The sequence below is a fragment of the Rhineura floridana genome, chromosome 11, assembly GCF_030035675.1.
Source record: "Rhineura floridana isolate rRhiFlo1 chromosome 11, rRhiFlo1.hap2, whole genome shotgun sequence".
Lineage (NCBI taxonomy): Eukaryota > Metazoa > Chordata > Lepidosauria > Squamata > Rhineuridae > Rhineura > Rhineura floridana.
The window spans coordinates 16734282-16760183 of record NC_084490.1 but is presented as its reverse complement, the minus strand read 5'-3'; the positions used below and the strand labels follow the sequence as shown (position 1 = coordinate 16760183).

At 44.9% G+C, this 25902-nt stretch overlaps 1 protein-coding gene across 2 annotated transcripts in view; it reads right to left on the bottom strand.

Annotated features, from left to right (window-relative positions):
• The window catches only part of ITGAX (integrin subunit alpha X), a 49020-nt gene that overhangs the window by 11260 nt on the left and 11858 nt on the right, over positions 1-25902 (bottom strand). For both annotated transcript variants that reach the window (XM_061588319.1, XM_061588320.1), the window contains 17 exons: positions 24239-24303; positions 23236-23350; positions 18119-18249; positions 13492-13637; positions 12930-13083; positions 11727-11877; positions 11542-11615; positions 10696-10825; positions 8511-8653; positions 5512-5655; positions 4527-4733; positions 3865-3995; positions 2866-3023; positions 1894-2054; positions 1614-1745; positions 600-673; positions 11-152 (listed from right to left, as the gene is read on the bottom strand). In XM_061588319.1, coding sequence (XP_061444303.1) covers positions 11-152; positions 600-673; positions 1614-1745; positions 1894-2054; positions 2866-3023; positions 3865-3995; positions 4527-4733; positions 5512-5655; positions 8511-8653; positions 10696-10825; positions 11542-11615; positions 11727-11877; positions 12930-13083; positions 13492-13637; positions 18119-18249; positions 23236-23350; positions 24239-24303 — 2258 coding nt within the window. The remainder of the gene's footprint in view (positions 1-10; positions 153-599; positions 674-1613; positions 1746-1893; positions 2055-2865; positions 3024-3864; positions 3996-4526; positions 4734-5511; positions 5656-8510; positions 8654-10695; positions 10826-11541; positions 11616-11726; positions 11878-12929; positions 13084-13491; positions 13638-18118; positions 18250-23235; positions 23351-24238; positions 24304-25902) is intronic.

Below are 25902 nucleotides of genomic sequence, written 5' to 3'. Positions count from 1 at the left end.
CCCCTTATACCTGCAAAACAATGAACCGGCGGTAGGACAGGGCTGAAGGGTAGGAGAAGGTCAGGGTGGTGCTATAGGAATCCTCGCCATCATTCCGGATAAAGACTGTAGCATTGAGCTCAGAGGTCAGACCCACCACCAGAGTGTCCAGGCTGAAGAAAAAGGAGAAGAGAACCTCTTCTAAGACTAGAAATCTTGGGACTCAGTCCTGCTTGGAAGCCATTCCCTCTATCTTGGAGACCCTGACCCAGCCCACAGAAGCTCTCTGTGAGGGAGGGGGAAACACCTCCTCCTTTATTACTGCTTTATGTGTTTCAGAGATGAGCCCTGGAAGTCTATGTTCTATACTCTGGCTCAAATTAAGCCTTGAAGAGAGGAAATTAACCAAGAAATGGCTTCAAGATGAGATCTAGGCCCTGTTGTTGTGAGCTTCCTAGTGTGGTGTCCTGCGAATGTCACAAGAGTTCTGTCCTGAAGCTCTCTAATAATTGAAGCCACAAGCATCAGAAGTGCACCAGGCTATTGCCAAATGGGGCTTTGGTGAGTCCGGGTAAATTCCACTGGGTTAGAGGAAGATGAAGAAGAAAATCATATTTTACCCTGAGAAATTGAAGGAGGTTTTTAGTCGGTCTTTACAGACTCCATCTGTGCCACAATTCTTTTCAAAGTGTAGCTGTGAAGAGAAGAGGGGAGGGGTACAGAGAGAATGTCAGAGTCTGAGGGTGGGTGAAACAAGTCACATTTTATTGCTCAGAGGAGGTGGGAAACCCTTTTTGCATTCCCTCTGAGTGCTGCACGCCAGCGGCAAACAGGGTCAAAGCCAAAATCGTCTAGGCCACCCCACGCGCTCTCCTACATACATGAGCATACATGCACATACGCCACACACGTACAGACTCCCCTCCCTTGCTTTCACTGCTGTTTACCCCTGCTGTTCAGCTGATTGAGAAGAGAGGATGACAGAGGAGGCCACCTGTCCTTCCCTTGCTTTCCCTCCAGGACAGGGCTTCAGAAAGGCGGTGGAGCCTTGGCCAGGGCCTTAGTGGCCATGGGGGCCAGAACAAATCTGTGGGCCATAGTTTCCACACCTGCTTTAGAGCTTTAATGAATCATAGATTCTCTATGATTTCAAATCGTTCTCTGAAAATTTTGATAAATGAAATCATCACCTTGGTAACTTGCACTTCCCCTGGGGAACTTCCTTCTCTATTTTATGCTCACCACAACCCTGCCAGGTAACTTAGGTGCTTGAGAGAGAGTGACTGGCCAAAAGGTCACACACATAAGCATACATGCACACACGCATACCACACACACCATGGCTGAGTGGAAATTTGAACCCAGGTCTTCCTAATACAATATTATCCACTGCGCCATAGTGACAGCCAATTGCATTTAATAGTAGAATCAGAACCCTTTCATACAGGATTGCTTTACGCTGCTGAAGGAGAGCATCAGGTAAGACAATTTCTCCATGAAAAGGTGAAATGGGAAATGGGAAAGGGAAATGGGAAAGGGTAAGAAAATAAACTTGTGAGAGACCATTGGCCACTTCCAGGTGCTAAAATTCAACCTGACAAAGGTACCGAGAAACAGAGAGGGGACGGACTCACCGATGCTGTAAATGGCTGGGATTCATCTTTGTTTAGGATGGCTCGCAGGTTGTCAGCACGAGGAATGGGATCTCCCATCAGGGTATAATTCAACCGGAGGTTTATGGGCATGAGGCTGTCTTCTATGCAGGTCTTGCGTCACGGAAGTGGGTGTGGGGAGGAGGGAAAGAAATCAGAATGAAAGGGGATCTGCCTGCTGTCATGATAACACCCATCTTGTGCGCCCAAAGGCCAGTATCCCATCTCTGCTTTTAAACATCCACTGGAGCTCTGAACTCACCGGTAACTTTATGCGATAGTCCTTGCATTGTGTCGTCAAGCCCATTTTTATCTCATTGCTGATGGTGGAGGAGCCTGAACCTTCATTAAAAATGGCCCGAACCTTCAATCGACCAGGGTCCAAGGTCAAGGTGTATTGAATGGTGTTCGAAATGCTGCTGCCTGAGGGAGAGGAATCAAAAAGCAAACACAGAGAACCCAGTCCCTAGAATCCTAGTGACTTTCTGGTATGCAGCATTGCAGGATGAAACGTCTACAGAGTTAAGAGGAAGCCTGCAACATAACCTCCTGTTGTGGGGAGGCACCTCCTTGCTAACTCCTTTCCTTCTGGGCTTTCGAGGGGCACTGGACCTAATGAAAGGCTCACAGCAGAATCTGGCAGCGACTTTCAAAAGTGAGAGTAGGGTATGTTCTAGGGGTGAAATATTCAGTGCATGTGGGGGGCTGATTAGGCCTTCGGGGCTTCACACAAACAAAAAATGCACCCTAGAATGTGTCCATTAGTACCAATACTGTAAGCAAGTTATCTTGATGGGAAGCTGTCCACAGTTAGGCATCTTCTCATTGAAGAACAACTGAAGGGCCATAGCCCAGTGGTAGAGCATCTGCCTTGGAGGCAGAATGCCCCAGATTCAATCCCCGGCATCTCCAGGTAGGACTGGGAATGTCTTTTGCCTGAAACCCTGGAGAGCAGCTGCCAGTCGTGTAGACAGTACTGAGCTAGATGGACCAATGGTCTGACTCAGCATCGGGCAGTTCTTACGATAAGCTTCTCAGGGACCGAAAGGATCCAAGGAACACAGTTGGAAAAGCCACAAGGATATGGTAATGATGTGTAACGAAACTGTGGGGTAAGCCATCTTATCTGTTGTCCTGCTGCTCGTGGCAAGGGGGGGGCTGTCCTCAGCATCCTCCGTGCACTCTCTGCTAGCACCCAAGCCCCACACGCGCCCTCCAAGTGCTTACGGCCTACCTAGTGTAAACCGAGGGTCCGACTTGATGGTGAGGCAAACAGTTGCCTTGCTGACCTCCTTGTTCAGCTCGGACTGGTCCTGGCACTCGAAGGCAGCGATGGGGATCACAGACGGGGTGAAGGTGATCCTGGGCACTACTTGGACCACGGGGCGAGCCCTGTGGCAGACAGAATGGGGTTTGAGTTGGGGGCGGGGAGGGTGGGAGACATGGGATTATTTTGTAGCGCCACAGAGAACATGTGCTCACTGGGGGAGATGCCGCCTGGGCCATACAACCATGCATTATATTTGCAAAGTGCAAGGCAAGAGCTTTCCAAACAATTGGTCACAAATGCCATTTGCACATTTTGGACTGTATTCAATGGAGTCCTACCCAGAGTAGACCAATTTAAATTAATGAACATAAGTTAGTTGTGTCTATTAACATTAATGGGTCTACTCTAGGGATAAAGAGATCTCTCAGCTTCTCATTTTTCCAATCTTAAATTCAGTTCTACAGCAATTTGCAATTTGCAATTAAAAAAACTTGTGCAAATTCTTCAGCATTTGAGTGTGAATTTAAGAACTGAATTTAAGATTGGAAAAATGAGAAACAGAGGCCACATTCACACCAGACATTTATTCCACTATTATTCCACTTCCCCCAAAGAATCCTGGGAAATGACGTTTGTGAAGCGTGCTGAGAGTTGTTAGGAAACACTTATTCCCCTCACAGTGCTCCAGTGGCCAGAGTGGTTTAACAGGCAGCCCCTCTTCCCAGAGAACTCTGGAAACTGTATCTCTATGAGGGGACTAGAGGTCTCCTAACAGCTCTCAGCACTCTTCACAAACGACACTTCCTTGGAAGCCATGACTTTTAAAAGTGGGAAAATATTGGAATAAATGAATGGTGTGAATGTGGCCGGAGAGCACCAAAACTGACAGATCTTTCCATCCCTAGTGTCCATGCAGGTAGCCTTCCCCCCCCCTTTAAAAAGTGAATCACAAGAGTTCCTCACCTCAGCAGCAGCACTTGCCCCTGAGCCCCCACTGCTACATCTGGGAGTCCATCTCCAGTCAGATCTGCTCCAGCACCAATAGCCTGGCCAAAGTAATGAAGCCTATTGGCAAACAGAGAGCCTTGGATGCGCTGTGGAGAGGAGAAACAGAGGAAGAGGGAGAGATTGAGTGTCCAGAGTTCAGCCCTGCCCAGACCTGGAGCCTGAGGTCTCCTCAGAAGAGAAGCAGAACACCCACCCTAGCAGATCTTCACATCATTAGTGACCCTGATGAACCTTTACATCTGGGCATCCCTGCCACATTACTGGAGGTCACCCTCCCCAGCCGCCTGGGTTCCTGGTTGGCTCTCATATCCCCCCTTGTTTCATCAGGGCCACAGACACAGCAGAGACAGCAAGTCAGGACCGTCAGGGCTGCTGCAAGTGCCCAGCTAGCCGCACATGAGACCACTCCGGGAAAATGGCATGGAAACATCTGCCTGGATCAGTAGAGAGCCAGGAGGAGGTGGAGCTTGAGGTCCTAGGTAAGCTTCCGGTATGAGCTGCTTTAGTGCTGAAAAAATAGCTCCAAGCTCCAGTCTAGACAGTGTACCACCAGGAAGAGCAAGGCTGCCTGTGCTTCTGGTCACGGGATGAAAGGGGTGGAGGGGCTGTGGGCTCACCTGGCTGTACGTTGGGTTGATGGAACCGCTGTTCCCACGGAATATGTAGACGGCTCCTCGATTCTCATCCTCCATTGGAGCCCCAATGGCCACATCTGTCCATCGGTCCCCGGTTATTTCACCAACGTCCACTATGCTGGCCCCAAAGCGGCCCAGGGGCTGTTTGGTGTCCCCCTGCAATTTCTTGTTGCAGAAAAAGGTCTCCCCCTGGCAACGGATGAAAAGGGAAACCTGACGGGTTGAAGCCAAATAAGCTCTGCCTCTGGTGAAGGGGTTCCCTCTGGAATCCAGGTACTGTTTGTTCTGTGGTGCCCCCAGACTCCAAGGAAAGAAGCTGTTTCAGCAGCGGGTGATACGTAACAGAAGCGTTGCCTTCTGACTTGTATTGTGCTCTTCCCCTTTTGCCACCTGGCACTTTGGAGCCCTTGATGAAAAGAGAGCTATTTCCGTCCCCACCCCCCCATACACATTGGACTCTGGTCTTTCTCATTGAGCCTTGGCGGGGCCCCAAGCGTACAAGTAATATTGCTCTTTGCTGGGATATCCCAGTTCTCTTCTCCCTTGCTATCAGGGCTGGGGAAATGCATGGCTGCTGTTGAAAAAAAATGGCAGTCAAACACCTACTCCCTGATCCTTCCAACCTGCAATGCCCAGAGGAAACGTGTGTCATCTCAACATCCCATGCATCCTTTCCTGACTTCAACAAAAACCATTAGCTGCCAATAGCCAGGAGTAGAGAAACCCTGAACAATGTGATGTCATGATACAAGGGGCCTGCGCCATTGTTTCATGCACACTGCTCTGTAATATGTGTATCATCCTTCCTTCGGCCCTCTCCCTCTTTGGCAACTGAAACCAAAGCACCAAACAGGCTCGAGAAAGGGGAAGTCCTTTTGATCTTCCATTGCAGCAAACAGAGTTTGCTCTTGGGAGCTGCCTTGTGCCACCTAGGAGACAGGCCAGGCCAGTATTCTCCATCACCTACCCGCCTCTGGCAGATGTAGACCATCCCTCCTGCCACGCCGTCGTAGTACATGGGAGCCCCAATGAGAACCAGATCCGTGTTTTTGTCTCTGTCAAGGTCCACGGAGCAAAGTGTGGCACCAAAGTATGAGCCAATCTGGAGGGACTAAAAGTGAATCATTGTTAAACACTCTCCATTTCTTCATCTCCCTGACCCCAGGCATCTGCTGGGGGCTCCCATCCATCCGTGCATCACTTGGAGCTGAAACAAAGGGAGATTTCTACTTAGCTGAAAATATAGCCTTTGGTTCTACAGGCAAACATGGTGCAGCTGCCAATCTATGTTACACTTTTTAGCCATTCTGAGACAGGTGTAGCTGTCATGGCTTCCCCCAAAGGACACCAGAGGCTAAAGTTATATAAGGATGCTAGAGGTTTCATAGGACAACAGTGCCCAGAGCTCCCTAGCTGGGAGTCATGCCAGTTGAACTGATTTGAAATTGCAGCCAGTTGGTTGTTTGCAATGATTACACTCCCGGGATCAAATGTGCTGTCCATTCTGCAGACATTTGAAAAATAACTTTTGTTGTGGTGCCTGCAAAGCAGGGGTGGGGAACCTTTTTCAGCTCAAGGGCCACATTCGCTTCTGGACAACCTTCCAGGGACAACATGCCAGTGGTGGGCAGGGTCAGAGGCAAAAGCAGTCAGAGAAACAAATGTGAATTTTACCTTTGTTTTTTGTTGTTGTTATGTGCCTTCAAGTCGATCGCAACTTATGGCGACCCTACGAACCAGCTACCTCCAACAGCATCTGTCATGAACCACGCTGTTCAGATCTGGTAAGTTCAGGTCTGTGGCTTCCTTTATGGAATCAATCCATCTCTTGTTTGGCCTTCCTCTTTTTCTACTCCCTTCTGTTTTTCCCAGCACGATTGTCTTTTCTAGTAAAAACCTTTGTACAGCAGGCTAATTTCTTCACGCTCACCCATCCCTCTCTATCCTCATCCAGGCAAGTAAGAAGCATGATCAGAGTTCAAAGGCATAGTCCAGTCAGGCAAAAACACTCCAGGAGGGGGTCAAACAGAGCTGGTGAGGGTTGAGGGTCATGAGGGGGTGTGGCCTGGGGAGAGCCTTGAGGGCCAGAGAGAGAAGCCTGGAGGGCCACATTTGGCTCCCTGCCTGGGAGGCTCTGTGCAGTTATTCAAATGTGCGCTTGTGAGGCGTCCTTCCCTGGCTCTCCCTGTCAGGTTCCTACCTGCGCGTGGCTACTGCCTGTCACTAGGCACCACCAGGGACTCCACCAGTCCGGACCGCACTCTCTTATTGTTTCTCTCCCCGCTCTAGCACAGATCTCAACAGATCCCCCTGCTAGGCAACCACCAGTAACGTCCTAATACTAGTATTCCCAGAGACTCTGAATACTGGTATTGTTATTCTCTTCACCGCTGCCACCATTTGTTACAGTTCCCCTTCAGCCTTGGTCATTACCTTACCCTCCCTTCTGGTCTGTGAAACCCCAGTCAAGGATCAGGCCTTTGGTAAACCAAATTAAGTATTTATTAAAGATAACAAAGCTAACAAGATTAACAAGATTTCTTCTTAAGGCACATAAGCATATGGTTTTACTCAATACTAGTCCAAACTCCACCTCCCTCCTTCTCCACTCTCTCCTGGCAAAACAACTCTCTCAAACCCCACCAAACAACCCACTCTTTCTCTTCTTCCCCCCAGATTCACCACAATTCACCACCCAGATTTACCTGTCATCCTTTCATTTATACTGTCAGCCATTTTAAACATTCAGCCAATCATCAAGCATTCTATTGCCCATTCACTCCCCCTCCTCTTTCACTACTTACCATGTATCTTCTAAACAACCAACACTTACCATATATACATTAATATAGGAACATCACAGCGCTGCCTGAGAATTTAAAATGATTTGCCGGCAATTAAGAGCTGTAATTTCACTGGGAGAAGAGATTCTAGTTTGTGGGCCTTGTGGTCAGTTTTAAGGACCACAAGATAAGGAAACACACCCAGACAGTGGAGGCTGAACCATGAAGGCGAATGGGGCTCTGCCCCACCAATCTCAGTCTACCCTCAGCCAGCCCTCACCTGTCTGCCTTGTTCCTTACAACCAATCAAAGGGATGGCCCTGCCTATCAGCTTCCTGCTCCTCAGCTTCAGGGTTGCCCTTGGGGAACTCAGCAGAGAAAAGGATGGGGCCAAAAGTAGAATGAGCCGCCTCTGTCATTGGTTCTGGCTCCGCCTACTGTTGGGCTCATTGTCTTCTGGCTAGGGATGTGCTAGAATTCTGCCCAATTTGGATTTGGTACTGACTTATCCATTCATTAACTTATTTGCTATCGTTGTGGACTCTATTTTTATGTAGTGATTTTCTGGTCTATTTTCAGAAATGGATTTTTTTAAAATCCGTGTCTAAAATATTGATATTAATATTAATATTTTATTGATGTTTCCTTCAATTCATCAATATTTCCTTTAATTTATTGAGATACTTTTAAAAAATTGATATTAACATCAATGTTTTTCCCAAGGGGAAGAGAGCCAGTGTGGCGTAGTGGTTAGAGTGTTGAATCACGACCTGGGAGACCAGGGTTCGAATCCCCACACAGCCATGAAGCTCACTGGGTGACCTTGGGCCAGTCACTGCCTCTCAGCCTCAGAGGGAGGCAATGGTAAACCCCCTCTGAATACCAATTACCATGAAGACCCTGTTCATAGGGTTGCCATAAGTCGGGATCGATTTGAAGGCAGTCCATTTCAATTTTGCCAAGGGGAAAAAAGTGGATAGATAAAAGCAGCAGCTTGCAGACAAAGAACGAACTCAAATTGATACTAGCCTGTTAGATATCAATTGCTTTCGAACGCTTTTAAACCAGCACTGGCCAGCGGAGGCTATCTCTACTTCTGCCCCATTGGTCCCAATGAGACCAGCCTTCCCTGCACCCAGATATGCACTAATGCAACCTGCAGCTCATCCTGAAGTCTTTTTACCTCCTTTGGAGACAGCTCTGATTTCAGCTTCCACTCCAAATTTTGCTGGCTGAACAAGACGACCCGGCCAGCATGCTGGTAGCGAGGGGCCCCAACCACATAGCTGCTCCGACCGTTCACTTGTACCATCTGAACTGAATAACCTGGTAGGGTAGGGGCACAACAAGGCAGTCAGACAGGTGACAGGAGACAGTGTCGCTGCACCTGGTGAGGACAGAATCTTCTCATCCTTTCATCCAGGAAACCCTCAGCTCAGATCCAGCAGTGAGATCAGCGGTGTCACTAGTGGGAGTGCGGGGGGCTGCGGACCTCCGGTGCGTGCCCTCCCAGGGGCATGGACGAGGTGGCTGGGCTTGCATGCGCACGCATGTGCGTGCAAGGCCAGCCACCCCATCCATGCCCCTGGGAGGGCGCACGCCGGAGGGGCACCCAGCCGGAGAAGGCCTGGGAACGTTGGCGTGCCTTCCTCGCCCCGCCGACACTGCTCCTGGTCTCGCCCGCCTCCGAGGAGGAGTTGGTGCAGCCTTGCCGGGTAACGGTGCGGGGCGGCTCTGGGTGTCACCCCCCTCATGGTGACACCCGGGTGTGGGCCGCACCCTCCGCACCCCGGTAGTGATGCCCCTGAGTGAGATGCAGCTGCTTCTCGGATGGGCCTGGGGCAACAGAAAATCTACCTGCACAAGTCAACCCGCCATGTGCCATAAACAAAGGTGTATGGCAGTGCACACTGTCCTGGGAACTTCCCTCTTTGCACACAATGGAATGATGGAAGTGCTGGGATTCATGCTCTTGTGCTGCGCAAAGTGAAGAAATAGCCCCTTCAGACTGTGGCTTGGCCGGGTTATTGATGGAGAGCAACGGACCTGACAAGTAGTTGCCTTTCCAACAAGTAACAGCCGTGGGTCCAAATGGACCCCTAGTCCTAGCTTTTGGACACCCAGTGGATGCAAATGGACACATAAAAGTTAATCAATGAACCAAGAACACAAATTCAGATTGGACGCCACTGAAACACTGACCAGAGGTATGACATTTTAGTCAAATTGAATAGAAGCAGCAACTTAGGGACACTTTATACAATAATTCTTAGAGTTATTACAAACTTTCTGAAAAACTTCTCAACAAAATCTCTCTCCATGTACACTGGGATGTCTGATTCTCTGTATGTTTGCTCCTTTTCCCATAAGAATTCTGCTACAGCACAGCTTAGATCATAAGCAGCAGTTTCTAATTTTAATTTGCTTTTTTATTCATGTATTTACTGGTGGATAGTAAGAGTTTTGCTAGACTAGTGACTTGTGTAAATGCATTTGCAAGGCTGTATTCACCCCTGTTTTTTTGTTTTGTTTTTTGGTTTGATCCACTTTCACCTCAGTTGTCAGGACTTGTACATGGTACAGAGGCCACCACGTGCAAGCCATTTGAATGAAAAAATGGACACCCAGTAACAATCAAGGATTAAGGCCAGTTTGGTCTGGCCAGAGGGTATGTGAGAGTGCAGGAAATGAGCAGTTTGGCTTTAGGAAGCCACTCCCAGAGCCATCCCAAGATATTTTGCAGCCTGCAGTGGAGCTCAAATGCACCTCTCCTCATCCCCTAACTGCAGCACAGTCAGGACAAGGAAGGATTTTTATTGTGACTATGGTGGGGAAAAGGTTAAACCTCCCCCTGTGCTGTGTTCCCAATTAAAATTGCCCCTGCTGCATCTGTAATTCAAATTTTTTAAAATGAAACATGCTCAGGAGCGATACAATTAATGTCCCGTGTAGCTGGGCTGTAATGTTGCCATAAAGATGACATTGCTTGAGGGCTGGCTTCTGCATTCTTGTTGGCATCCTTTCATCCTGAACCTTTACATTTTGAAATAATCAAAGACACCACCCCAGAAGTCTTCAATGCTCTTTCTGCCAAAGGAGACAGATTCTATAAGCAGGGATAGCTAACCTGTGCCCCTTCTCCAGGTGTTGTCAGACTCCAACTCTTGTCAGCACCATCTGGCATCGCCAATGGTCAAGGATGACGGGGTTTGCACTCCAGCAACATCTGGAGGGCCACAGGTTAGCCACCCCTGTTGCAAAGGGGCGGAGTCTCTGAACTTCCCACCAGTAACTAAGCAAACACTTCCAAAAGCTCAGCCACAGCCCTAGAACACAGGAAAGAAATAATATTTGTTTTGGACTCTTACCAAGATAAGCATCATTCATGTCCTTAGTGGTGCTGGACACATTGATAAAGGCTGCATTACCCAAGATCCCATATAGGAAGATTCCTCCAGACCAGTCATAGGCTCCTACTGCCCCCAACATGGGACCATCCTAAACCATCACAAGGGGTGGAAGAGATGATAGCACCAAACCAGCAAAGAAGGGACAGTGTTAACCAAGGGGGTGGGGGGGAAATCCCCAAATGGAGGTTGCATGGCTACCCCCCCCCTTATTATTTCACTAGGATATTAAAAAAACATATTTACTCTCTGGGAAGCCAGTTCTATGGCCGCATTTGCACTAACCTTGTTTGGACATATCAAGTCATCAGGATTGGGCAGACCAAATCATGGACCAATCTGTCCTTGGGTCAGGCCTCCAGGGGGATTTACTGTAACTCTGCAAGCTTCCTTTCTACCTAGCCCTTTGAACACTGGAGTCCTATACAGAGGTGTGAAGGCCCAGGAAAAAGACCACAGAAAAAATCAGGGGAAACCCCCCCCATTTCCCTCCCAATTTTTCAGAAAAAGAAAAAAACGTTTACTCTGTTTTTTCCCCCAGGCCTTACATCTCTAGTCCTATATATTCTGATTTGTGTAGCAGGACAGGAGTTCATTCTGCCAGTGATTTGCCCACAGCCATTTACTGATTTTCCTAACCAAGTGGACATTTGAACCTGTTGTCCCATCTAAACCTAATTTTCATTCAGTGGATCAGACTGGGCCTCTACGTGTCCAAATTTAGCTTCTTGTTTTGGAGGGGGGGACTGAGATGTATTAACCCTCAAAAGAGGGAGAAGAGGTAGCCTGGGGACTGAAGTGACTCACCGGGGTCAGCAAGGCACTGAATCCCTCCTGGGACATCTCTAACTGGAAGGAGCTGCCACTTTGGGATTGTGTACCTGCAAAGGAAAGAAAGACAGAGATGCAGGAGCTAAGAGACAATGCCTAGCAAACTAAGGATAGCATTATTTCTACAAACACACCCCCAGACCACCTGCTGGATTTGGTACCTTCAATGGCAAAAATTTTATCCTGAAGTCGGCTCTGGATGTCCTTGAGAGCATCAAAGTTGTCCACTGAGAAAACATGGTCTGAGACTGGTTTAGAGGCAATATCATTGAGCTCTTCCCTGCCAGCACCGGCTCCAAACGCTCTTCCAACCTTTAACAGCACGGCAAAGAGGAGGGTGAGCACCAGACAAAGTAGAGAATGAAACTATTGAAGGTAACGATGCTGCCAAACGTCATAATTGCACAGTAATTTGGCACAGTAATAATGTGCACCTCAGGTTTGAACTGTGTCAATTTCCTCCATAGTTCTTCTCTACTTTGGCTTGAAATTCGAGCTGAAAAACGTCTTCCTCATACTCCAGTGTACTTATCTGGCGATGGTGGTACGTTTTTGATCTTACTCTTTTGCAGCACTTTCTTCAACCCCTGTTTTTTCCACCCTGGAAGAACCTCTACTGTAGTAGCATCCCAGAGAGAGAGGGGAGAGGGGGGGGAGAGGGGAGAGGGGAGAGAGAGAGAGAGAGAGAGAGAGAGAATATGTTTCCCTCCATTCACTCTCTTCCAATTTATGGTTGCCAATGGGCCAGATGATAATGGCCCACCCTGCTTTTAACACCAGGTTGATTCCCAAAACAAACAGGTAGGGATAGAAGGATCTGTCAGTTCTGATTCTCTCAGTTTTTTATTTTCCCAGTATTCAATTCAGTTCTTCACATTTCTGTAACATTTTTTTAAATCCTCATTTTTGTATACATTTTGACTTACACATTTTTGCATTCAATTTCTCTTGATAAAATGCATTTTTGTATGTTTTTTAATTAAAAACATTTTTATTTCATTAAGAAATGTCATTTTTATGCACACTTTCTCCAAATATATACAGCTTTGTAAACATTGGTTGGTTGGAGAACTGCATCACAAAATTTGGATACGTACAAATTGCAAAGGATGGTTGTTTTGATTCTCATATGTTTTGGAAAGTACAGATGTGATAGATTTGGCTTTAAATGTGAACTGAATCAAATTTCTCCCCCAGCCCTACAAACAGATGGAGATTTTCACAGCATTGAAATAGTCATGACCACCCTGTTAACGGGAGTCGTTGGCTTTTGTAACTGTAGTCTTCTAATCTTTTCTTTATGTTTAAAGTTGTACTCTGACTTCTTTGTAAAGTTTAGAGGATTTCCTTGCTAGCTTTCTCACCCCAATGGCAAAGCGGATGATGCCAGCTTGCTCAGCTTCTGGGATCACATCTCTGTACTCCAGGGGATCTCCAGATTTCTCCCCATCTGTTATCACAATAAGAATCTTCGAGGCACCATGGCGGGATCCTTTTCTGGGGACAAAGAGCTCATGCCTGGAAAAAATGTGAAGGTGAAGCAACAGGCAAAACTTTCTTTTCTTCTTTCCCAAATACTTCACTGAGTTCTAAAAACATGACACACAAATCAAAGCTGAATAAAGAAGGGGGGGAAGTGAAAATGGTCTAAGCAGCAAGGCAAGTAAGTATTAACTACAAATAAAACATGAAAATATGAAAAAAGAACACTAGCTAAATCTGTTCTAGGTATTATTAGACATGCAAATATCTCTGTACAAAAGATCTCCCCAGAGGTAAGGAAAATAATTTGGAATGCAGTGATTTAGAAATTACATCATATGGATTCTCCTTAAAAAGTGAATGAATGAACTATGGTAATTTTAGACAAAATGGAATCACACAGCATCTCGTGTGGAAACAGAAAAATGTAAAGGAGATACTCACACCACTTTCTGTATATATGTAGCTGTGTGAGTTGCCCCATGCAGCTGTTTTACTGGTATAACAAGGTTATTGGGATCTGCAGCATTTTTGAACTGAAGAAAGTTGAAGTGCTCTTCATATTTGTTCGAGTACTGGGACAAAGCGAACTAAAATGAGAGTGAGAGCGAACTGTTAGATGCAGCAGCTGAGCAGAAACTGAGGAAAGGATCTGGATATAAGGGAAATAACGCATGTAAACTGTACCCATCTAGCTCCTTTTTGAGCTACGATCAAAGAGTTACAACCAAAGCTGTGTAAATTCTCATCTGACACCCCCTTCTTGAATCAAACTGGAATCCAAATTCTGTGGCAAAAGAACTGAACTCTGCAGCCATATAAAGTATGCCTATTAAGCAAAGTTGCCTCAATTTGCATTCTAAATGGATAGTCATGTGGAAGTGTATAAAGCTATTCAAGACACAAAAGACCTGCCCAGCTGGCCACTGGAGGTCCTAATTTTTGTTTGGCTTCTCAGATTTCCATAGGCCTTGTCAACAGGGATGTAAAGAAACCAACTTTTAAAGAAAAGCTCTCAGGATGGTATACCATGCCCAGATCTGATGTATGTGCTTCTTTAGGGCCTCAAAATTTACTGAATTACTAGCAACTTATGACCTCACCCTAGACAAATTCTCAAACTTTAATCCATCTGAGTTACTCAATTGGATCTTTAATCATGATGCCTATCAAGATAGAGCATCAATTGTGGCAGCCTCCTTTTACCTCTGGTTCCCTCAAATTAAACTTAACCACGCCCCGGCCGCTTATCTTACCAGTTTGACCTGCGCTCAGTTGCGCAGAGCCTTTACAGAATTGCGGTTTCAAACCATGCCCTCAGCTATTCTAGAGGGCAGATATAAGGGCACCCCGATCGCTGAACGCCTCTGTATTTTTGGTTGTAAAGTCCCTGAAGATTTAGCCCGTTATATGCTTTTATGTCCCTTATATCAGCATCCCAGAGAAAAATTCTTCGCTTCTTGTTTGAGTTCCACCAGGGGGTCTCCCAATGCAAAATTAGGAAGGCGGTGAGGGCAGCGAAGAAGCAGTACTTTGCTGCCTCCATTCAGTCAAGTTCCGCCCACCGGAACTTTATAAGGTTGTTCGGGGACTTTTACACTCTGGTCCTCAGAATGCAATAATACCATCAATAGCCCACTGTAATGAGTTTGCGAGACACTTCCAAGATAAGATCACAAACATCCGCCAGGACCTTGACTCCAATATTGTAGCAGTTGAGCCTAATGAGGTGTCCGGAGCACAGTCCTGTCCTGTTTTATTGGATGAATTTCAGTTGGTTCAGCTCGAGGACGTGGACAAGGTGCTTGGACAGGTGCGGGCGACCACTTCTGCTCTGGATCCTTGCCCCTCATGGCTAATAAAAGCTAGCAGGAACGGAACAGCCGGATGGGCCAAGGAGGTGATCAATGCCTCTTTACGAGAGGGAGTGGTACCACCCTGCCTGAAACAGGCGGTGGTGAGACCGCTCCTAAAGAAACCCTCCTTGGACCCTGAAAATCTTGACAACTATAGACCGGTAGCAAATGTTCCGTTCCTGGGCAGGGTTTTAGAGCGTGTGGTTGCTCACCAGCTCCAGGCTCTCTTGGATGAAACTGATTATCTGGATCCATGTCAATCGGGCTTTCAGCCGGGGTTTGGTACAGAAACAGCCTTGGTCGCCCTGTATGATGACCTCTGTCGGGAGAAAGACAGAGGGAGTGTAACTCTGTTGGTTCTCCTTGATCTCTCAGCGGCTTTTGATACCATTGACCATGGTATCCTTCTGGGACGTCTTGCGGACTTAGGAGTTGGAGGCACTGCTTGGCGGTGGCTGTGCTCCTACCTCGAGAATCGTCTCCAGAAGTTGGTGCTTGGGGAGCATTACTCGAGTCCCTGGATACTCCAATATGGGGTCCCACAGGGTTCAGTTCTGTCCCCCATGCTCTTTAATATCTATATGAAGCCGCTGGGCGAGGTCATTAGGAGATTTGGAGTGCGTTTCCAGCAATATGCTGATGATACGCAGCTCTACTTCTCCTTTTCATCTTCTTCAGGTGAGGCTGTTAATGTACTAAACCACTGCCTGGCCGCGATAATGGACTGGATGAGAGCTAATAAACTGACTCAATCCTGACAAGACTGAGATGCTGTTGGTGGGGGGGCTCTCTGCCCAGATGGTTGATGTCCGACCTGCCCTAGATGGGGTTACACTCCCCCTAAAGGAGCAGGTCCGTAGTTTGGGGGTCTTATTAGATCCGCTCCTGTCACTGGAGGCTCAAGTAGCCTCGGTGGCACGGAATGCGTTCTACCAGCTTCGGCTGGTAGCCCAACTACGACCCTATCTGGATAGGGAGAACCTTGCCACAGTTATCCATGCTCTGGTAACCTCTAGATTGGACTACTGTAATGCACTCTATGTAGGGTTACCTCTGAAGACGGTTCGGAAACTTCAGCTGGTGCAGAATGCTGCGGCCAGAGTTCTTACTGGGACAAAAAAAAATGATCATATAACACCTGTCCTGGCCCAGCTGCACTGGCTACCAATATGTTTCCGGGCCAGATTCAAAGTGTTGGTTCTTACCTATAAAGCCCTTAACGGCATCGGACCGCAATACCTGGCGGAACGCCTCTCCCGCTATGTACCTACCCGGTCGCTGCGCTCGACGTCGAAGGCCCTTCTCCATGTCCCAACACATAGGGAGGCACGGAGAACGATAACTAGAGCTAGGGCCTTCTCAGTGGTGGCCCCTGACCTATGGAACGCCCTCCCTGATGAGATACGCCTGGCGCCTTCTTTGTTATCTTTTCGGCGCCAGGTAAAGACCTACCTCTTCGCCCAGGCATTTTAAAAATTTAAAATTTGAATTTAAAATTTTTAATTATGTTTTATTGTGTATTGTATTTACATCCACTTGTATTTTAACCTGTTTTATTATGCTGTACACCGCCCTGGGAGCTTATTGCTATAGGGCAGTCTAAAAATGTAATAAAATAAATAATAAATAAATAATAGAGTTATTAATGGACAGTAACAAGCAGGTCACAATTGCAGTGGCTAATTTTGCTTTCGCTGCTAAAAAGCTTAGAGCAGCATACGTAAACTCCCTATGAAACCAAATTGGTGACGTACTCAAGTCTTAAGTCTTCTGATTTTAAAACATTTTCTTGTAACCCGTTGTGCCAAATCATGTTTGATTGTTTTTATTCTGTTATTTTTATGATGCAATGGCCTATGGCTATATGCAAATAAAGGAAATTGATTGATGTGCTTCTTTGGCTAAACTGCTGACTCACAGAATACAACCAGGCGATAGACCTAAGAATTTGCCCCACTCAACACAACCCTGAATATATTCGAGAATATTTATTTATTTATTTAGACTTTCATTCATTGAAAATAGCAAGGCAGTTTACAACACCATAGTACAACCTCTACATAAAAAATAAAATACTGCCCACCCCCCATTTACAGTATCTACAGCAGATAAGAGAAACAAGACTTTTTTGAACTGGCTTCTGATGAGAGCATTACAGAGAAGTAAGGTAATTTTAATTCATATATGAAAATGTCGTTTTAAAAAATGGTTCTGTGGTGCTACAGTTTTTAAATTTAAATAAGACATTTCATTTATATATAATTGCATAATGAACCTTTAATTATGTCAGGATCTGCTGACCACTGCCCTGTGTCATGAGCTGTGTACTTTCAGCCTCTAGGGATCAGGATCAGGGAGAAAATCAGTTGAGTTCACATTTTAATATGAATCTAAATTCACATCTTCCATAACAGTATGGGAACTGAAATGCAGTTCTGCTTTGAAATTTGCATTCTTCCAAATCTTGTGATGCGGTTCTGTAACCTAAATGTTGAAAGCCAGGACCTGGAAAATGGTGTTGAGGGGACTGCTGCTTTTCCATCTGGCAGGTGACTTATGGGGTTCTGCAAGATCCCATCTTGTCCCCCATGCTGTTTAATTTACATTGACATGGATCTCCTGAAAGAGGTCATCCGGAGATTTAGGCTATAGAATTATCATATCCTAGGGGGACAGACTGAGCAGCTATTTGGGACCTGTGAAGGAATGGGTAGGGTGGAATAAACTAAGGTTGAGGGCCCATTTCACATTAAGCATACTGTTGGCACCCATAACTCAGAATAAGCTCTGATAGCAGAGTGTGGGATCGGGTCCTGAATCGGATCAAGGAGCCTATACAAGCCCTAATCCGTACTACCCTCCACTACTTCTGCCCTGATGATCACTTGCCCACATGTCTTAAAAAAAGATGGGGGAAGAGGGGTAGACCACAGATTTTTCACAAGCAATAAGCCACATAACTGTCTTTGCCATGGAGAAGCAAGTTGCAGAAAGTGAGAGCGGTCACTATCAAATGGGTAAGTGGTGTGTGGAAATCAGGAAAAAGATATTTTGTAATGGATTTTGGAAAAATATTGCATAAAGAATCCTAAGGGGCCACTTGTTTAAGAAACTGAATCATAATTGTGCTGCCAGATCTTTAGTGATGGAATCAAATATTTCTCTCAGGATATTATAATCTCACCCCATGCCTGACCTCACTACCCCAATGTTACCTGAGTGTCGGTATTTTGGAAACGCTTCATGACCTCGGATAAAAATGTCTTCATCTGCGAAAACTGATGGCGTCGAATGCTTCCCGAGCCATCTATCAGGAGAACGATGTCGGTGAGCCGTTTTGCACATTCTAGGAGATGAAACACCAGTTGAAAGGGGGGGGAGAGCTAGGGGCAAGTAATCAAGGAGATCGCTTAACACCACGTTATCTCACTATACAATTGCAATAGGTGGGGAAAAACACCCTGACTTCTTTCAACTTTTCAGTGCATGTTTATGAGTGGAAGAGGCAGCCAACATTTTTTTCCTGTCCCTGACTCATTGAAATCAATAGTCCTTCTTTCCAAATACACATGGTTAGGATTATGCCGTAACGCAGCAAGATATGCATGCTTGCATATCTTTGTGTTGGTATTTATTTATTAATCATTTGTATCGTGTATGTATTTTTTGTATTACTGTTTTATTGTGCATTTTTATAATACGTACTTGTTTTATTTCTCTGTACACCGCTTAGAGATCTTTTTATATATTAAGCGGTATAGAAATAGTCTAAATAAATAAAAATAAATAAATTGCATGCATGCTTATGGGGGAGGGAAGCCCCAGTGAACTTATTCTTCTGAGTATATACGCAGATTATTGGGATGACATACTGGGAAAATCAACAAGGCTCCCTTAGGAGAATTATATGGCGGATTTGTGTCAAAAGGAGTAGAGGATTGTCTCCCTCCATTCAGTAACTAGGAGCTGTCAACTTTTCAACCAGTAATTATAGTGACAGTAGCTTGATCGGCAGGCAGGCACTTTCCCCCTCTGCTTATTCATGCAGAGTAAGTTGCTGTTTCAGGCATAGGAGCATGCTTTTATCTGGTCATTTGGTAGACCAGAGGGATTCATGTTAGGACCATACCGGATGTGGCACTGGGTGATTCTAGATCAGATCTCCTGTTTTGTTTTAAGCGTATCTCACACAGGGGGTAGGAAGGAAGGTTACTCTGTTTCACCTGCACCATTTCCCCAACTAACACTCTCAAGCTGCTATTCTTGTGTATTCTGCCCCCACCCAGGGCACATAGCAGCTTTTTCTGGGTGGTTTAGGGGAGTGAAAGTCCTAACATCCCTTTCCCAGTGATGCAACAATGCTGGTTCAGCTCTGTTTCCCACAGGGCTGGGGAGTCTGTGGCTTTCTAGATGTTGCCAGACTCCAACTCCCATCAGCCCCAGCTAGCATGGACAGCGATCAGGGATGATGGAAGCTGCAGTCCAACAACATCTGGAGGGCCACAGGTCCTATCCCTGTGGCTGATTATACGTTAAAATAATCAAAACATGATAATAGATTTCCTGGTATTTGCTCCCTAGTTTGCATGAATGAAGAATCAGTGTGTGCTAATTCTTCCACTTTACCACATCATACGTTGAGGCTACATGGGCACTACTGGTGAGAAGACCAGCTACTATTTCCAAGCTGGTTAGCCTATAAGAACCTTTTAAAAAATGAAACTCTGACCAAAGGGTGAATGAATCCAGTGCCTTCCCTTAGTCATTATGCCTCTGAAAGAAAACATCCAGACTGTCTTGGGTTGCCACCTTTTTGCCACAAAGGTTTTCTGTGCTTTAAGAGATACTGCAACAGACATAAATTCAACAGGAGAAACCTCTCCATCACTGCACCTCCATGCTTGGGAAAAAAACATATCCAGCTGAATTTGTACATGCTAAAAGCAGAAGAGCACTGTCAGAACATAGGTTGCAGGCATTTACATAGGCACATTGCTACTACATCTGATAGGATGATGGCAGCGATCAGGGATGATGGAAGCTGACTTCCGGGAAGGGTGACTTAGCCTGTGCCTGCTTTTGAGACGGGCTCCTGCCTCAAAAGAAGCTTATTCAGATATATCAGTCAGTTTTTTCTTTTTTTTTGACTGATTAAACTTCTCCCGGGTAGGGAGAAACGAAGAGATTAACCTCAAAGCCTATTTTTGTTGGGACGACCAGATCTCATTAATTTATGGGACGAGGTCCAGCCGACGAAGGTGGGACGGATTTTTAACAGCAAGCTCTATCTGATAAAGCGAACGTTCACCTTATCTTCTAAGAGAGAACGCACTAACAGGCAAGCACCCTTCTTTCTATATTTTTCTTTTACTTGACTTAAATTGTTGCTGTTTAAAAGAGATTTGCCAGATTGATCAGTTTTTGACATCTCACTGGGGAGCCGTAACTTCTCTCTGCTACGCACTAATTAATAGCTTATCTCTGTTTTTGTTGCAAAAAGCTGTCCTGGATTTGCATTCTAAAGATATACACAGAAGAGGGATTTCTATTCCAGATTTTTATTTTGAAAAATATTATACTGTTTTGAGACTACTCTCTTTTTGGTCTATTTTATTTTGACGAATCTGTTTCTTGACGATTGCCATTAATTGTTTCGATCCTGGGAACTGCATTTTGTTTACTTAACTATTGGAGAGATAAGGCTGTCTGCTCTGTTTATACTGTGATGTCACCAAGTTTGGAGTATTAACCCAATTGTTGCTGAAATAAGAAGTGGTTTTCCTATATTTTTCTTTTAAAATGGCAATTAAGAAAGTGGCTGAAAATCTGGAAATAACTATGTTTCAGAGAATAATGGATGAGATTGAGATAATGAAAATTGATTTGAGTAAAATGAAGCAGGAGATTAAAGATATAAGGGTCCCTGTGAGAGAGGTGACCCTGGAAGGGGTCCCTGTGAGAGAGGAGATCCCGGAGATTGGAACAGGGGTCCCTGTGAGAGAGGTGACCCTGGAGACTGGAATAGGGGTCCCTGTGAGAGAGGAGATCCCGGAGATTGGAACCAACGTGGAACAGGAACAAGATTTGGAGTCTATGGACTTTAGAAATAAAATCTATTGTTTGGAACTCAATGTTATCTCTGAAGAAATGAATGAAGATTCTAGAGATAAAGTTATCAATGGCATGGATAATCTTCTGGACTGGAATGATGTGATGGAGCCCAATATAGAGAAAATCTATGGAATTAACTGCAGCCATGTGACAATGGAAAAACTTTTAAGAGATGACCCAGTGTATTTTGAAAAAAAGAACAGAGATATGATTTTACAGCAGTATTTCAGCAACCTATTCAGAATGGATGGCAAGAAAATATTTGGGATAGAGGTAATCCCCATCAGACTCTTACTATATGACTATGGCTTTGACAGCAAGATTATTATGGAATACTGATAATGGAAGATTGGATATTGAAATTACTGGACTTAACAAGACTACTGAAGATGGAAGATGGAAAATGGAACTAATAGAGATAATAGAACAATGGCTACTGAAATTATTGAACCTAACAGATTCTGATGTGATGGATTAATTGAAATGTTTATTTTGACTATGGTTATGACAATAAGATTATCATAATTAGTAATGAGATGGATTAATCGATATGCTTATCTGGAAAAAAAAATTGATAGATATATTTCTTAAAGAATTGAAACCTCTCTTTGACTTTTTGTGGAAAGAATAAAGTAATGTTTATGAGATTTGATGATTAAGTAAGATAACTACTGGAGGAAAGTGATTTTATAATATGACTTAAGAGACAGGATTGTTATATATTATAGACTTATAACTGATTTGATCTTTGACAAATGGGAAGTCAATATTTTACTCTTTATTTTTTATTTATTTTTTTTTCTTTTTTTCTTTTTGTTTAACTATTTTTGATTTTGTTTTTTGTCTTTGAATGTTTTATGATTTTGTCTTGTATGTTTTATGAAAATCTGAATAAAAATTATTGAAAAAAAAAAAAGGGATGATGGAAGCTGCAGTCCAACAACATCTGGAGGGCCACAGGTCCTATCCCTGTGGCTGATTATACGTTAAAATAATCAAAACATGATAATAGATTTCCTGGTATTTGCTCCCTAGTTTGCATGAATGAAGAATCAGTGTGTGCTAATTCTTCCACTTTACCACATCATACGTTGAGGCTACATGGGCACTACTGGTGAGAAGACCAGCTACTATTTCCAAGCTGGTTAGCCTATAAGAACCTTTTAAAAAATGAAACTCTGACCAAAGGGTGAATGAATCCAGTGCCTTCCCTTAGTCATTATGCCTCTGAAAGAAAACATCCAGACTGTCTTGGGTTGCCACCTTTTTGCCACAAAGGTTTTCTGTGCTTTAAGAGATACTGCAACAGACATAAATTCAACAGGAGAAACCTCTCCATCACTGCACCTCCATGCTTGGGAAAAAAACATATCCAGCTGAATTTGTACATGCTAAAAGCAGAAGAGCACTGTCAGAACATAGGTTGCAGGCATTTACATAGGCACATTGCTACTACATCTGATATCTTCCTCCCAACAATCACACAGAGAATAGACCTGTATATCCTGCTTCCCATCTCTGTTTCCTCCCCCAGTCTCTAGACCAAGGTTTTCTAAAGTGGTCAGTGTTGACCCCCTGGGGTCCATGGGCCTGTGCAGGGGTTGAATAAAGACCTAGGAATTGGAAGGGACTTGAAAAGGGCCTAGGGGTGGAAAAGAGGTTTAAGAAGTATAGTGCAAAAAAAAAATTAATTAGGAATGATGAGCCTCAGAAATAAAAGATATGGGCACTTAGTGCACCTGCCTTGCCAATGAGGAACCTCTTGATTCCACAATACAAGTACAATGAGTACCCAGCGTATGCTGGGGGGTAAAGAAAGGCCGGGGAAGGAACTGGCAAACCCACCCCATATATACGGTCTGGCTAGTAAATGTTGCAAGGCGTCACCCTAAGAGTCGGAAATGACTCGCACCTTTACCTTTACAATACAAGAGCATTCTTTATTTTTTACATTTTATGATTGCTGATTAATAAACATTAATTTTTTATTGATATTCCTTGACTTTATTTCATTTACATTCCTAAGAATTTGAACTGGGGTCATTGTCAGCTTTATACGCTCATCAAGGAGTCAGTGAATTCAGAAGTCTGGGAAACCCTGCTGTAGACATTTAGGCCAGTGTGTTGTTTGACCTCAGTATCTCTGGTCCCTGTCCTGTCACCCCACAGGTGGTTTCTGACTTTGGTATGTGCTCATTCCTTCCTTGTATCTGGGTCTCACCAGGCAGCTTCTCAGGAAAGCGTTGTGTCTCCCTCAGATTTTGGTCCAGGTGAAAGCAGTAGCCCTTGAGGTATATGTTTTCCCCACAGGTCTGATGAACTGTGGGACCACACACCTGTGGAACCGAAGGAGAGTGGTCAGCAGTAATCACACACAGGGGATGGTTAGCAGTAGCTTATTCTTTCTTTTTTAAAAGTTATGGGTTTCAAACCTGTACTGTTGCCACACACTTATTTAACTTGAAAAACATGTACAGTAGTGCTCAGATGTGTGGAGAGGGTGACTGATTACTCAGCTAGGATAAAAAGGCATTCTGCACATGCTCAAAGACACTTTCTTCTTAAACTAAACTCTGACATTAAATAAGGTCCTGGGGGTTGAGCCCCGGGCTGAACCTAACCCTGGCTTGGTGAGGGTCATTTGGGGGGGAGGGGCTGTACCACAGGGCAGGCAGCAAGACCTCCACAGGGCAATTCCAAACCCCGTTATCTGAGGTAGTAGTGTGCTCATGATGTTTCCTTGCACCAGCATTTCACCACCACTATAGCCAAAGCTGTATCACCCTGTTGCCACCTTCCTTTCCACAGGTCATCAGGGTTGCCATAGAAACAGCAGGGCTAATTTGATTTTTTTTTTAACTTCCTCAGGGAATTAAGGAATCCTTAAGGGATCTTAAGGAAAGATTAGATGCAGGGCTGTGGAATAACGGAATGGGTTCCATTATTACTCACTTTAAGGGCATAAGAACATAAGAGGAGCCCTGCTGGATCGGACCAAAGGCCTACCCAGTCCAGCATCCTGTTCTCACAGTGGCCAACTGGATGCCTATGGAAAGACTGCAAACAGGATATGAGCGGGAAAGCAACTCTCCCCATTTGTGATTCCCAGCAACTGGTATTCACTTTGTAATTCCATGATATACCAACAAATAGGATGGTGCAGAACTGAGAATTAGCATCTCAGACAGAAAGAAAAAAAGCCAGTTCAGGGCATTGCTGCTTACCAGCAACTGGGAATTGTGTGCAGAGAGAGACATACCAAGAGACATGTTCACAGCATCAGTGGGTCCTGAAAGGAAATATACACTATGGTGATGGCTAAAATTAATATTAATAGAGCATAATGATCATTATAGCATTTCTATCACCATTTATTGTCATTTATAGAGCATTTATATGGAGTCTTAGGCTGCAATTCTACACACATTTTTTGGGTCTTAAACAAATAAATGATTGACTTGACTACTTGGGAGTAAGCCCCATCGAGTAGTGTGGGATTGACTTCTGAGTAAATATGCATTGGCTTGGCCTGGCTTGTCTTCAAAGGGTTTGGCTTATATTATTTCAATAATCTTTATTCTCTGCCCTGGCAGAGCGAGGATCTAAGTGGAAATGACACTTCAGACTCCTGGAAAAGGCAGAGCAATTGTTGTGAAAGAAACCTGTCAATAATTTGGAAAAAAAAAAGGCTCCAAGAGATGTTATCCTGTTAACCCATGACATATTCACAGCCAACTGTAAATCCTGAGCCTATAAACAACTGGAAAGCTTTTTTCTAAATTCTCTTTCTCCTTGCATCTGCTCTGACTTATCTTCCCTCATTGACTAGCCTCGCACCCTCTAACAGCCCTTCTCTCCAGTTGCTGACTGACTCTCAATATCTTTCAGCTGCTGTGGAAATGCTCTTGCCAATCAAAAGCAGCTCAGCAGCAATGTTCTGAAATGGCAAATGTGGCCCTTCAAGCCTCTCTGTCTGGCCCTCAGGACTCTCCCCAGGCCAAGCCCCCTCCTCAGCCACACCTCTCACTGGCCCTGCTCTGTGCCCTCCCCAAGTGCTTTTGCCTGTCTAGAATGTGTTCCTGAACATCATAATTCCTCTTGCTTGTACACTATCATGAATACATCTTTAAAACATACCCCAGCACACAAAAGAGGGATAAAACCAGGGATGTTGCTTTATCAGGGAGAGGTACTGCCAAACAGACACTGGCTGCTTTCACACCGCACTTTATTCTGTTATTCTGATGATTTCTTGCCTGGTAATTTGAGCATTATATTTGTTCTTTCACACGACGTACAAGCTAGCTCTAGAATTCTAGTGGAATGTAGTGCAAGTTTAGTGCAAATTTCCGTGATAAATGATACCAGAAATAATCCATTAGCAAGGCTGGGAACCCAGAAGATCATGGGAGTTTTTCGCTAGCTGCAGCTGCTCACATGACAAGCATCCCAGCATGCAGTGCGTTCCTGCCCTTTAGTCGAGTGGGTTTTTTGCCTAATGAAAATTGTACAAATATTCCAGCATCGGTGCAGATAGCAGTAGCATTTCCCACACACACCTGTGTTTATACAACTAAAATTATTTTAAAAGTCAGGTCCTAAATGGAGAGGGCTTGCATGGTGATAGGACGAGGTTTCAGACCTCCTACACAGTGGGGAACAGTGCGTATGTGTATAATGAGTAAGGGACAAAAACAAGCCGTGTAAAAGACAATTGCGCGAAATGCTGGTATACTGGCTGAAAAAACCTGTTCTTCCTTAATGCAACAGGTACTGCAGCGTGAAAGGGATTTTAGAAATCAGAACAGGAGCGCTACCTTTTTAATCCGTTAAACTAACACAATCAGCCCCATGTGTGAAAGCAGCCACTGTCTCTGGACAACTGGGC